This window comes from Staurois parvus, unplaced genomic scaffold, assembly GCF_062004578.1.
Source record: "Staurois parvus isolate SC_StPar_1 unplaced genomic scaffold, SC_StPar_1.0 ptg000210l, whole genome shotgun sequence".
Lineage (NCBI taxonomy): Eukaryota > Metazoa > Chordata > Amphibia > Anura > Ranidae > Staurois > Staurois parvus.
In genome coordinates, this window is record NW_028318006.1 from 2,932,362 (window position 1) to 2,946,744 (window position 14,383).

A 14,383-nucleotide genomic window follows, 5' to 3' on the forward strand; every position below is an offset into this window, starting at 1 on the left:
TAGCAAGCAGTTGAAATAGGAGTTGGCCATAAATGTTGAAACACTAAAGAGAGTTGAGACTTTTGCAATGATACATTGCAGTGAAGTCGGTGGAGTGCTGAACTACTGTAACTTCACCAACTGAATGTTCTGTTTAATCCCACTAAATATGTGCCAGGTGCATCAAAACAGATTGTTTTCTTTAGAAAACATCAACAGATTGAGTAGAAAAGCCTACCCCCTGCCAGAATGCTGTAGAAGAGGATCCGTCTCCTCTGTGTGAAAACAGTGGTCTCTCTGAAGAGGTCAATCAGGTCTTCTGCTTGAGCTTGAGCCCTCCAATCAGCAGGGAGCATGAGCTTTTGTGCGAGCTGTGCTTTGATCAAGCTGTGCTGCTGTTGCAGAAGAGGTCAAGGACCTGGTTGTGGAATTTGGCACAGAAGCCTGCATCACAAACATGCCAGAACACAATTACAAATCCTATTGCAGGTACTGTAAATAAATTCTCATATACATAATAAAACTGTGTAGTTGCTCACTTACCTAGATTTCAACTGTGTATTTGAGGTTACTGTCTGTAATACATTTTTAAGGATGATGGGGAGGGAAACTGAGACACCAGTAAGCTGTCTCACTGTTCCAATTTTGCCTAGATTAAAAATTATTCTATAATTCTTGGGAAAATCTTCTGTTACCCAGTTTGACACACATATGTTTTAACTTAAGTGCTGTGTATTAAAAAGGTGAGGTGTTGAACCACATACTGCGGGTTCTTTGTTGAAAAGTGACTAGTAATGGTTGATTGCCTCCTACCCCAATCTATCCGACTATTGCCTACTCTGCCAACTTTTAGGCTACGTTCACACTAGCGTTGTGTGCAGGCGGCAGAGAGGCATTTGGGAAGCGTTTTTACCGCTTCCCAAACACCTCTGCCAATTCTGCACATTACAGCACATGGTGCTGTTCTAACGGGAGCGTTTGCGACACGTCGCGTTGCATCATGGCAAAACGGATGCCTCTGGTCGAGTCAGGAGGCATTGAAGCCTCCTATTCTAGCCTATGGTGCCGGTCCGCAAATGCCTGGCCGGCGTTTGCGGTGCAGTTGCGACGCAGTTGCGGGGCGTTTGCAGAGCGGTAACACCATTCAAACTGCATTATAGGTGTTTGTGGGGCGTTTTTAACGCTCGGCAAACACCTAGCAACCGCCGCTAAACCGCGCATGCGGCGTTTGCGGAGCGTTAAAAAACTCTCCGCAAACACTGGACCAACACTTGCCAAATGCTATAGGGGTGTTTGGCAAGCATTGGTAAAACAGCCAAGTGTGAACGAGCCCTTAGGCAATCCCTGAAAACCTATCTCTTCAGGGAAGACTATCCTGCATTCAGCTAAAAACTGAATCTTCTGTTTCACCTATCAGTTCATCCTCCACAGTTATTACCTTTTGTACCATCAGCCCCTCCCTCTTAGATTGTAAGCTCCAAGGAGCAGGGCCCTCCTAACCCTCTTATATTGAACTGTATTGTTGCTGTATTGTCACCCTTTATGTTCTAAAGCATTGAGCAAACTGTTGGCGTTATATAAATCCTGTATATTAATAATAATAATAATACTTCAAATGGATTGCTCTTAGAAAGTTTGCAGTATGCAATAGCCTTTACTGCTTACAGCATCTTTAGCTGTCATTAGTCATTAGTGTCATCTATGCAGCACAGAGGTATTCCTCATAGCCCAGGAATTCTAATGTACATTTCTGCAAAGTTCCATACCAGACAGTGTACAAGCTACTGTTATACCATGGGTTAGGTTGAAATATAGTTTATACCATACAGTATATCTTCTATTAATGGCATAAACCAGTGGGAGTTTAAATTGTTGTTTTATATTATCTTGTTTATATGTTTGTATTTTGTTATATATTGGCTTGGCTCTCAGGATGTCAATATCATGGCGCTATTTGATTTTAAATAATAATTGTATTTAATACATAGTAATTCATTTTCAATTGTTTTGGAATAACTCTTTTTTCAGTACCTCCCAGTATGCAAGGTCCCCAAGTGGAGTATTATTATGGAATAATTGAAAATTCTGTTACCTTACAATGCAATGCTTATGGCATACCTCCTCCAACAATGAACTGGCTTAAGGATGGAAATCCTATAAGTAAGCATTATTTCACTTATGGTGTATCAGGTGGAAACTGATACTGAAAATAACATTCTTAAGCATGATTTTTTTGTATGAAAGTTCTTCCTACTCTGACACTACAAAAATGATCTGGGACAATGTTGATTTGCAAACACAACAAAGACTGACTATGTCTGGCTACAGTCACAGAACCTGCATGCAGCAAATAACACTAAGACAAAATGTAGAATTCCTTATCTCTCTACGGGTTTTAGGTCAGTGACACAGAATGTATTGAAACCTTCAGATTGCCATGACAGCCATGCATCCAGCATATTCAGGAGAGGCCAGCAGTGACAACTTGTATAATTTTCCAATGACAGGTGTCTTTTCAGGTTCTCATACTCATAGTGAATGCAGTAAACTCAGGGTACAGACTGTAAAGGTAGGCTTCTCCAAATTGATGTTCAGGCTGATAAACCTTGTTTCTGTCAGTCAGGAATGTTTTACAATATTGTGAAATGATGCAGTGCCAGTGAATATAACAAAAATATACAGAAATAAATAAACAAACAGTTCAATGTGCCAATAATGAAGTGTCTGTTAAAGCAAAGTTCACACATATACTCAGATAAAAAAGATCTTCCACTATCCTTGTAGTGTAATGAAAACACTGAGTGCCAAAAATCCATCAGATTGGGTTAAAGTGGTTGAAACCGTTACATGTACCAAGTAAAGTGTCTAGTCTCAGATGATACACAGAGATGAAACAAATCCTCCCCCATCTTATTTCTATAGATGCTATTTGTAGAAGGCGGGGGTGGAGTGAAAGGCACCTGACGTCTCTACCCATAATCACAGCTGAGGCTCTCAGTCAGTTATGTGTTTGTGTTGGGGGGCTGGGGGTGTGCTCTGGAATTTTGGAGTCAGCATAGAAAGTTTTCAGTAACCCATGCAGCTAGCAGAGGGAAGAGACAGCAGAGAGAAATGAAATTGAGACTGGTACATGTTAGAGATTTACAATAACTTTAAGAATTCAGTTGTACAATTCCAAAATGACTGTGTTGATTGCTTAGAGGTTCTTACTTCCAAGGTTCTTGATGCACAGAAAAATATAATATACTAAAAAAGGTCCCTAATGTCTTGGAGTCAATCTGACCTAACCTGTCAAGTTCTGTTCTATAATCTGTGGATGAAGATGCAAGATAATTTCAGCACAAGTTGGTTATGCCCGCCATATTTTTTAAACACGGCTATATTGTATGATCTTCTTGGTAACTTTCTCAGAAGCCCGTCTCACCACCTGCCCCCTGGATCCTGTCCCCTCACAACTACTACGGTCTTCCACCCTATGCTCCCTCACTCACATCTTCAATCTTTCCCTCTCTACTGGTGGCTTCCCCTCCCCTCTAAAGCATGCGCACATCACTCCCATACTTAAAAAGCCCTCCCTGGACCCCACCAACATGAACAACTTAAGACCCATCTCCCTGCTGCCATTTACCTCTAAACTCCTAGAACACTTAGTCTACAATCGCCTGAGCTCCCACCTCACCGACAGCAACCTTCTTGACCCTTTACAGTCTGGTTTTCGCTCACTACACTCCACTGAAACTGCCCTACTAAAACTCGCTAATGATCTACTACCAGCTAAAACCAATGGCCACTACTCCATACTCTTACTACTTGACCTCTCTGCGGCTTTTGATACGGTTGACCATCCCCTCCTCGTCAAAAAACTCCACTCTCTTGGCCTCAGAGACTCTGCACTCTCCTGGTTCTCCTCCTACCTATCGCAGCGCTCCTTCAGCGTTACCTATAACGCTGCCTCCTCCTCTTCACTCCCTCTTTCTGTAGGGGTCCCTCAAGGTTCTGTCCTTGGACCCCTACTCTTCTCCATCTACACCTCCTCCCTTGGTCACTTGATAAACTCCCATGGCTTTACGTACCATCTCTATGCTGATGACACACAAATCTATCTTTCTACCCCTCACCCCTTCAGTCTCTTTTTGCATTACTAACCTACTAAGCGACATATCGGCATGGATGTCACTCCAGTTCCTCAAACTCAATCTTTCCAAAACTGAGCTCTTAGTATTTCCCCTAGCCCATGCCCCTTCCCCTGACTTCTCCATCAAGATCTATAACACAATCATCATTCCCTCCCATCATGCCAGGGTACTAGGTGTAATCCTAGAGTCCCATCTGTCCTTTCACCCCCAAATCCAATCACTGTCCACCAAATCTTGTAGACTTCACCTCCGCAACATCTCCAAGATACGCCCATTCCTAACCTCGGAAACCACTAAGCAACTTATTCACTCCCTTGTTATATTTCGCTTTGACTATTGCAATTCCCTCCTCATTGTCCTACCTCATCGCAGGCTATCCCCTCTTCAGTCTATCATGAATGCTGCTGCCAGACTTATCCACCTTACTAACCGTTCTGTATCTGCCACCCCTCTCTGCCAATCCCTCCACTGGCTTCCCATTGCTCAATGGATAAAATTCAAAACATTAACAATAACGTATAAAGCCATTTATAACTCTGCCCCAAATTACATCAAGGATCTTATCTCTAAATATCACCCAAACCGTACTCTCCACTCCTCGCAAGACCTCCTGCTCTCTAGCTCTCGTCTCCTCCTCCCATGCTTGTCTCCAGGACTTCTCCAGAGCTTCCCCCATCCTCTGGAACTCTCTACCCCAATTTATCAGACTATCGCCTACACTGCTCAGTTTTAGGCAATCTCTGAATACCTATCTCTTCAGGGTAGTCTATCCTGCCCTCAGCTAATAATGGAATCTTCTACTCTTCCAACCAGTCCATCCCCCACAGTTACTACCTTTTGTACCAATAGCCCCTCCCTCCTAGATTGTAAGCTCCAAGGAGCAGGACCCTCCTTTCCCTTTTGTATTGAACTGTATTGTTGCTGTATTGTCTTCCGTTATATTGTAAAGCACTGAGCAAACTGTTCGCTATATAAATCCTGTATAATAATAATAATAACTTTGAGCATGAATATTTGTAAGATGTATTTTCTTTTAGAAGGTATACTGACTACAGATAAGTAGAAATAGGCTTGATTAAAGTGGTAGTAAACTGCCAAAAAATAAATGTCCCCTGCAAAATAATGTCATAATGTGCTAGTATGCATTGCATACTAGCACATTATGAAATACTTACTTTTGAACAATGCCCTCCAGTGGCACGCTGTCACTGTTGACAGGGCATCCATGTTCACCTGGTCTTCCTTCCGGGTTTGCTGGCTCTAGCCGCTTCCAGTTGCGATGACGTCACTTCCACACATGCGCGTGGGAGTCTTGACAATGGCACAGAGCTCTGAAGGAATGGCACGGGTATAGCACGGTTATGCCATTCCTTCAGATTGCATGCACCGGTGAAGTACTATTATATAATACTTTCAGTTGGCATTAATGTACAGTAGTGTATGTAGAACATTTCAAATGAAAGTTAAGAAATGTTGCCTTTTTAAACCATGTCATCATTATATAGATCATTCAGATTCCTTGGAAATACTCTTTCTTTCTGGAGGAAGTATTATGAAGATGACCAGGGCTCAGCTGACAGACAGTGGGAATTACACATGTCTTGCTTCAAACATAGAAGGCAGCACTCATAAAACCTTCATCTTGGCTATTCAAGGCAAGTCATTCCACCTTATTTGTATGGTTTACCAAAATATTCCATTAGAGTGTATACATTATTAAAATACCCTAATTATGTGCAGTTCCCCCTAGCATTACTGGGTCTGGAACACCCAAAGAAATCAATGCTCTGCCAGATGATGATGTAGAGCTGATGTGCAAGACCAAAGGAGTTCCAACACCTGTGGTCCATTGGTCAAAAGATGGGCAACACATTAGCACTGATGATCGCCTTAACATCAGGTATGATTTTTTAAATAACAGTACAGTACGGCTTACAATATTGATTTTTTTTTCTTTTGAAGAGACATATTATTATTAACAATATACTGTAACTGGGATTCCAGCTTGGTCACATTTAGTCAACCCTGTACTGCGGGATTTTAGTTGCAATTCCTACTTTATCCACATAAATATCTGTTATAGGGTTTCGAAAAACTAAAACATACTCTCACTTTTTTCTGCAGCTAAATCACAGGTTTCCAGGCAATAGAAGGTCCCAAAAACACTTCTATAGTGCAGATACATCTTCAGAAATAATATATGTGACACTGTAGCATAGACACACAGCCAAATAGAAAAGTCTATTATTTTGCTATCAACCACATTTCTAAATACATCTAGCATAAGAAAGTATCCAAACATGAAGTCATGTCATTGCTGAGTTCTGTCATCTTAACATGATTGAAGCAAAAGGAGCATGAGGAGAAATATTTAGGTGGGCTTACAAAAGGGATGGGCACCCTCTTGCAACAGTCAATGAAGCTTAATAGACTATGAAGGGTTATAATCATATATCTAAAGTCCTGAATCACCATTAGACCACAGTCAAGCAGACATTTTTATACAAACAAGACATTTTTCATCATGCCACACAGCTCAAACACTCTAGGGTGAAGATGGTTATAATTATAATGCTTTATAATATATCATGTGGAAATTGTTCAGCTGTTCAATGTTATACTTGCCCAGTTGTGATTAAAAAGCAAAACATTATATTTATTGAGATCTTTTTGTTGTGAATTTTAAAGGGAAACTGAAAATGGGAAAATACTATCCATTTTAAAAGTTCAAAGAGCTGATATGGGAAAATACACATGCATAGCTATCAATTTAGCAGGCGAAGATGACCGAATCTTTCACCTAAATGTGTATGGTATGTACATCAGCTTGTAAATATTAATTAATCTATATAATTAATAATATACATATTCATTGTTTTGATTATTTATGAGGAAAATACAAATTGTAGTGTATACAGCTATTGCCATAGGGAATATGTCCGTGTTAACGTCATGGCTGGGAGACCCAAAGGGAGGGACAGAGGTTGTTCCCTTGCAGCTAACAGGGGATGAGCAACATCCATATCAACAGCGTTCTGTTTCAAGCCTGGCTTAATGTATTTACTGTATATACTTCCTTTAAACCTTGGTCCATCCAGCTAGTATGGTCACCTGTTAATCAAGCACCCTCCACAGACATCTCAAGAAGTGAAGTACGACTTATTTTATCCCTTCTCCACCCCGAAAATGAGTTGCAGGTTTTGTTTACTTTTATTTTTAAAAAGCGTTGTTCCTCTTTAACTCTCCAATAAGATAAGAAAGCTTTCCAATGTACTTTTACTGAATTACATGGGATGCTCACTTGTCATTTGTTGTGTAAAGAGACAACAATCTTCTGATTCTTATGTGTGTTGTGAAAGCTAGCAGCTTACTGAGGGAACATGGAAAAGAATGGAGGGATCTGTCTAATGCACTAAACTAACTAGCCCGAACAGACAGGCAGAGGACCTGAGTTATACTATTAATTAATGCAGAAGAAACAAGTTGAAGTAACACTGAATTAGCACTAGATGGTAGCAATAATACACACATAATGAGATTCAATACAGCAGTGTTGTATCAGTGTTGTATTGTGATAAGCGTTTCAGAACACTCAGGCCAAAGCGGTTTTCAGGGTGCAATAGCAGGAGGCAGGGCACATGTGTCTTTCTTTTCTGGCAGTCGTCATGATATGCAGTCTAAGTATTTGGAGTAGCTGGTGGAGTGGCTATCCAAGCCTTCATCATCTTGCTGCTCTGTCGCCCAGGTGTAGAGTAGCTTGAAACCATCATCAGCTGCTAAATCACTCTTTTCTGCCTACTCATCCTTGGCTACTTCTGCTGTTGCCACACCGGGTGGCACAGAAGAGTCAGATGAGTTATTTGAGCACAGTATCAGTCACTTGCTGCAAAAGGTTGTGCAGCAGTTGACTGCATCTGGGGTTGAGGAGGTGAGCAATGGGAGTATAGATGAGATGACAACAGGCATGGAGAACTAATTGGCATAGATTTTCCTGCAACTGCAGTCTACTGTCAAGTTGGCTTGAGTAATGAGGAGGGGGTGGAGTGATGATGAGGTCTTCAACTATTCCTGGATGCCAGATATAGTAGAGGAGGAAAGCAAGGGAGAGGCACAACATCAGTGAAGCAGGATATCATCCAGGTGCAGTTCACAGAGGAGTGGAGATAGCAACCATCCTATTGCACTGGATGGAAAAACTCCACAGGGTATTGTTATTCCCCAGTCTGCTCCCCAGAGCTCAGCTGTGTGAGTCTTTTTCAACACGTGCTGTAGACTGCACCATAGTCATTTACAGTCTACAAGTAAAGAGTATCAAGCATGGCATTACCGTTAGTCATTTTGGTACCATTTGTATGAAGAGACACATGACATCTCTGAAGTTCATTGGGAACAACACCTGAATGCTATCTGTCAGTGGGGAAAGTGCCTGAATCTCCTCCTCCTTCCAGCTTCTCCCTTTCCACCTCTACCTCAACTACAAGATTTCTCATCAGCAGCCTCCACCAACAAGGATTAAAGTATTTTAGGAGGTATCAGAGGATTACCTTATGGTTCTACAAGTGGGACCACACAGAGTAGGGCCAAGCATAGGCTGTAACCTTGCTCTAAAAAGAAGGAAACAGCTGCTGGAACAGAAGAAAACATATGGCCACCCTCATGCACTGTGGTTCAATGCCAGCGGGGCAGAATTGCTGGATTTACAGCTGCTGCCTTTCAGTTGGTGGTTTCAGATCCCTTTGGATATGAATAGACAGCCTGCGCTATACCGCAGTGGTAGGTTCCTGGGCACCACCATCACACAGAACTTAATGTTTCCACATTGTTAGAATAGGTGGTCAGCAGAAGGGCCCACTTCTTCACAAATATAAGATTTGGCAAGTACCGGTATATGGAATTAAATACATATTTAATTCATGGCCCACTGGATAATTCTGCCAAAAGCCAGGAAGGAGGCAGAATGGAGCACACCATTTGAGCTGCTTGTGCCTCCCTATGTCCTATGAGTTGGTGATGGTGTTGGTGATGTACCTAGTTCCCAGAGATGTCAGTTCTTCCGGGGCAGGATCGTAGGTAGTTAGCCCCATGTGACAAGGAAGGGGCATGCATGACAATGACACAAACCTGGTGTCCTGTTCATGCACATACCTTGCCTCGGCACACCTCCTCAACTGGTGATCCGGAGCTCCCTGGATAGGTACCCTGGGCTACAGAATCATCTGAGGCAGGCCATATGAGTTTGTACCAATTTCTGGTGGTCATGCCCAGCTAGTGTGTGGCTGGCTGAAATTCAGCGGGAACCCCATCCACCCTGAATACCTGATATGTGACAGTTTCTCCGGGTGCAACCCTACCTTGGCCATGTTGTAGCAGTTACACATGCATTAGTGGGCCATAAATAAGTACAAATTATTTTGTATACATGCTCTTTAAAGTAGCATTTTCTAACACTTGCTGTCTGGGGCAATTTTTATTTTTTTCATACATGTTAGATCCTCTTTTTCGCTAGAAAATTACTTAGAACCACCAAACATTATATATTTTCTGAAAGAGAAGGCCCTGAAGAATAAATTGGTGGCTACTGCAATTTTGTATTTCACATGCTATTTGCTGTTCAAATTTTCAGGAATAAATACAAATACATTTTAATGCACACAAACACAAGTTAATACCCAATCTTTTGGTAAAAATAAAATACATTGTTGTGTTGAGTAAATAGATACAAAACATGTCAAGTTTCAAAAATGTGTGCACCTGAGAATTGATGACAAACTATAGTACCTAACATTTTTCATAGGTGAAATCATGAAAGATGACCCTAGAATTATTGTTCTAACTGTGATGTTTGTAGTTATACCTCACTTGTGTAGTGCAACTGCTGTTTATACATACATGTGTAGGACCTATGCCTTTCGGTTTGTATTTGGGTGTGTGCACAGGAGGTGGGATGGGTTTGCTTCTATTTTTTAAATAATTTTATTTAGTTTATTAAAAATTATTTTTACGCTTTTTTCATTTACCTTTATTGCTATCAAACCCCTTATAATAGCTTTGGGCATGAGACAGGTACTCTTTATGGAGACATTAAGGGTCTATTAGAATTGTCACTTCTGGCTTCATTAGGCACAGAGGAAATTGGGGTGCGTATGTTTCTCCATCACTTCTGTGTGACGCTATCCCAGCCATTTACCACAGTCCTGCACTCCACAGAGGAACAGGAAAGCCAAGGGACTACTGTGGGCTGTGGCCATTCTTGATACCACAAAAGTGATTGGACTGATTTAGAGCCAAACATTAATGAACTATTTTCTTTCTTTAGATTTTAAAATCTCTCTCTGTATATTTTCAGCTGCAATATGCCTGCTTAATTCTTAATACGTTGCGGCCTGTCTATAAAGGCTTATTAGCTGTGGTGTTGGTCTCAGAATCCAGATGCTAGCTTTTCATTTCCAGGTGCAATATGCTCTCTCAGTCACCCAGAAATTTCAGCCTGACAGACTTAATATCTGTAGTGTTAAACTGTAAATTGTTGTTCTCATCAGTCTCTGAATCAAGACACTAATGTTTTATTTGCAGATGTAATATGTTTGCTTAATCACTCAGAAATTGAAGCCAGTCCACACAGGCTTAATATCTGTGGAGCAATTCTGTAACATTTTTCAGCTTCAGTCTTCTAAAAATACATTAACATATGCTCTATCCCTATCAAGAAAGACTTAAATGTGTGCTACAAATCTCTGGAGTTTTTCAGCCCTGAATCTTAGGATTTTTTAAATCGGTCTGTTCTCTTCTTTTGAAATCCCTCTGAAAAAGCAGACTATCAAAAAGGCTTAAAAAATTGGTGCAAATATGTACTATTTTTGGGTCTTCAGTTTAAAAAAAATACACTGTTATTTGTTAAAAAGAAGAAATCTACGTATCTCTCCCTTTTACATTGCATCTTCCATTGTGACCCAGTAAAACATTTACATGGCGTGCAGCGTGTAATGTGTGAAATATTTCTGGCTCTAGACTGTGACATATTAAAATTTAATTTTTTTCATAATCACATATGCCTTTTCTCTTCCTCTGTGGTGAGACACAAATTCTTCCATAATGTGCAGCAAGTCTGTGCAATATTTATGGCTGCTATATTTGCAATAATGCACTGTAGTTGTTATTTCAGGAACAAAAAATCTCTTCCTCTTAGATTGTTGTTCTACACCCAAATCAATCAGCTTCCATTCTCTCCAGCCTCCTTGCCATATGTTTGACTGATGCCTCTGAAACATGCAAATTTTATTTTATAGTTCAGCAAAACAACTGCCACTATTTCTGGAATGTGGGGTTGTGCTTTTGGGAAGTATTAGTGCACTCTGGGTTGATGTTTTGTTAAACTTTGTACACAATTCAGAATGGTACTGAAAATAGAGCTACAAGCAACTACATGACTTGTTCTGCCACTGTTTGGCAATTTGTATGACATCCGTAGCATTCACTTTGAACACAATTATGGTCTATTAAAACCATTGCCTTTAAAAAAGAACCTAATAATAAAGTTTTTTTTTTGTGGAAATCAACCGTATTGTGTTGTTGCTGTTATGTATAAGCCAATGAATAATGTAAAAGTAAACACAACTATTACACATGCAATTTATGTGATGCCACAATAAGGAGTTCCTTTTGCTGCCCCTGTCCTCATTGTTCTTTAAAACAATGTACAGCTTTAAGGCATCTCTTAAGCACATCATTTGAAGATTTTTGTGTTTTTAATTTTGTCTTTTGAGCCATCTTAACAATACTTTTTTAACACATTTTTTGTTTTTGCATTGGTACGTTTCCCCAAGGCAACTGCTCAGATTTCCATTCCCTTTGTTGACAATACCGTGTCTATTAACCCACAAAATGGCCATTACTCATTTAGAAGATTTGAATCCTATTGATTTCAGTGGAGTTTGGATTCAGGTTCCAAACTTTGGTAGCGTTCACTGAACCTGCGTCTAACCAAACCTGGATAAATTTGGCTCATCCCTAATAGTTAGTAGCTTGTGTGTTAAACTGAACTTTCACTACAGCCTACAACACAATCTGATACATGAATGAAGTGGCTTGCATCACTTCATTTAGGTGGTCACTATTGAACTTCTCTGCTATGGCATCCTGGGGAGACATTTCATAAAAATGCTGGATACCTGTTCCTCCTAAGCTCCACCCCTTCCAGCTAAGTCTTTCCCATTGTCTTAGCACTGTTGTGGCAGATACCTTAGCTGTACTGCTACTGTAAAGAGAGAGTGTGTAAACTATTGTTTCTCCCCACAATTCAGGCATAAGCCAATCTTAGTATGAGCATGTAAATATGCAGAATACCTCTTCCTTTGCTAAAATATTGCAGTGTATTTTATATTAATATATTTTTGTTATTTTTCCCAGGGGCCCTAGGAAAACCATATACATTGGGCTGTGCAATGCACCCTTGTCTAATGAAGTCCCAAGACACAGACAAGCAACTTGCCTTATGTCCTTTTAGGTCAGTTCACACCACCGGTGGTGTGCACTGAAAAAAAATAGTACATGATGTAATTTCTTGCAGCAAAAGGTGTTGTGATGAACTTCACTGCCCCACAATGCAATGTAGTGCACAAAGATGAATGAAATATAATTTCGTGAAATTTTAATATAGTTACAACAAAAGTAAATGGTGTGATACATCATTAAAACACAGTGCACTGCTACTTCACAGTGCACAACAGCAGCCCTGCTGTGATGCTTACTGCTTTTGTGAGTTCACCTTTACACAAAACAATACATTGTTCACACTTTCATTCACACTTTTGAAAATCAAATACTCTAGTAACAGTATTTTTCCTGTAAGCCCAATAAAAAAAAACTAGGTGGAATAAAAGCACCAACTCCCTTTCCTTTTCCTTCCCTCTCTTTCTTCCTTTCTCTTTCTTTCCATTCTTTCTATTCCTTTCTCTTCTATCATTTTCTTTCTTCCTCTTCCTTCCTAGCCTCATTTAGTGAAAACTGATCAATGAAAACAACCATTTACTCAACTTTTCTAGATATAACATTTTCTAAATAAACCCAAACTTTATGGTGTCTCAGTTTGAAGTGTAAGCTTAATATTTGTATTTTCCATAAATTCATATATTATTTGTTTACTGTATTTCAGTTCCTCCCAAGATTGCTGATAATGAAGGACAACCAGTGTTAATGACAGCAGTTTTGGACACATCAATTAACATTGAATGTTTTGTAACTGGTGATCCAACACCACAAATAAACTGGCTAAAAAATGGTCTTCCTCTTCCTGTATCCTCACAAATACGAATTCTTTCTTCTGGAAAAATCTTAAGGTAAAGCTTCATGGATGCAAGCTGTCCTAATTATTAGGATACTGTTGCTCAAGGCCACACACTCAGGCAAAGTTGTGCATTGCAAATACTTTCATAGAATTGTTGAAGAAATTTTATTACTGAATGAAAATTGATTGATTTCACATATATAGACTTATTTATGGACGTGTTATTCAGTTATAATTAGATCAGAATTGATCAATTTTCAAATATATACTGTATCCCATAGCTTGTGGACGAAAGAACTCTGCTACAGATGAAATAATAAACACTTAGTGGGATTTTTCTTTACCAAAGACATGTAGTAGAATACATTTTATCCTACATTTATAAAACATGAGATTTGTTTATGTTTTTATTGAGTATGTTTATGAAATATGAATTTGAAAAATATGAAAATATTGGGTTTTTTTTCAAAATGTTCAGTCTTTTTTTATTTATATGATAAAAAAAAACAGTGGTTATGAAATATCACCAAAAGAAAGCTCTATTTGTGTGAAAACAATTATATAAATGTCATTTGTATACAGTGTTGTATGACTGTGCAATTGCCACTTAAAGTTCCACAGTGCCGAATAGCAAAACATGACCTGGTCATAAAAAGGGTAAAATCTTCCAGAGGTGAAGTGGTTAAGAAAAAATAAATTTAAATTTTTTTTTTGCTGAAAAAAAGAAAATAAAATGATATTGTAGTGACTACAGTGTTTGAATAAACTGCATTTTGAACAGAACCTACAACAGCTATTTTAATATCAAGAAATCAACATTAGAGTGTAATTATTTTACTAAAAAAGAGACCTCCATATAGTGTAGTGACTACATGCATAGTATTTAAACACTATGGCGAGACTACATTTTGAACAGGGCTGACAACAGCCATTTTATAATCAGTAAATAAACATTTATGTTAGTTTATTTCACTGAAAAAAAAGT

General features: G+C 39.4%; 1 protein-coding gene across 1 annotated transcript in view; it reads left to right on the forward strand.

Annotated features, from left to right (window-relative positions):
* HMCN1 (hemicentin 1) overlaps positions 1-14,383 on the forward strand; it is a 468,291-nt gene that overhangs the window by 274,442 nt on the left and 179,466 nt on the right. The window contains exons 62-66 of the mRNA XM_089678830.1: positions 2,008-2,139; positions 5,621-5,770; positions 5,856-6,015; positions 6,804-6,928; positions 13,267-13,450. Of these exons, the coding sequence (XP_089534956.1) occupies positions 2,008-2,139; positions 5,621-5,770; positions 5,856-6,015; positions 6,804-6,928; positions 13,267-13,450 (751 nt within the window). The remainder of the gene's footprint in view (positions 1-2,007; positions 2,140-5,620; positions 5,771-5,855; positions 6,016-6,803; positions 6,929-13,266; positions 13,451-14,383) is intronic.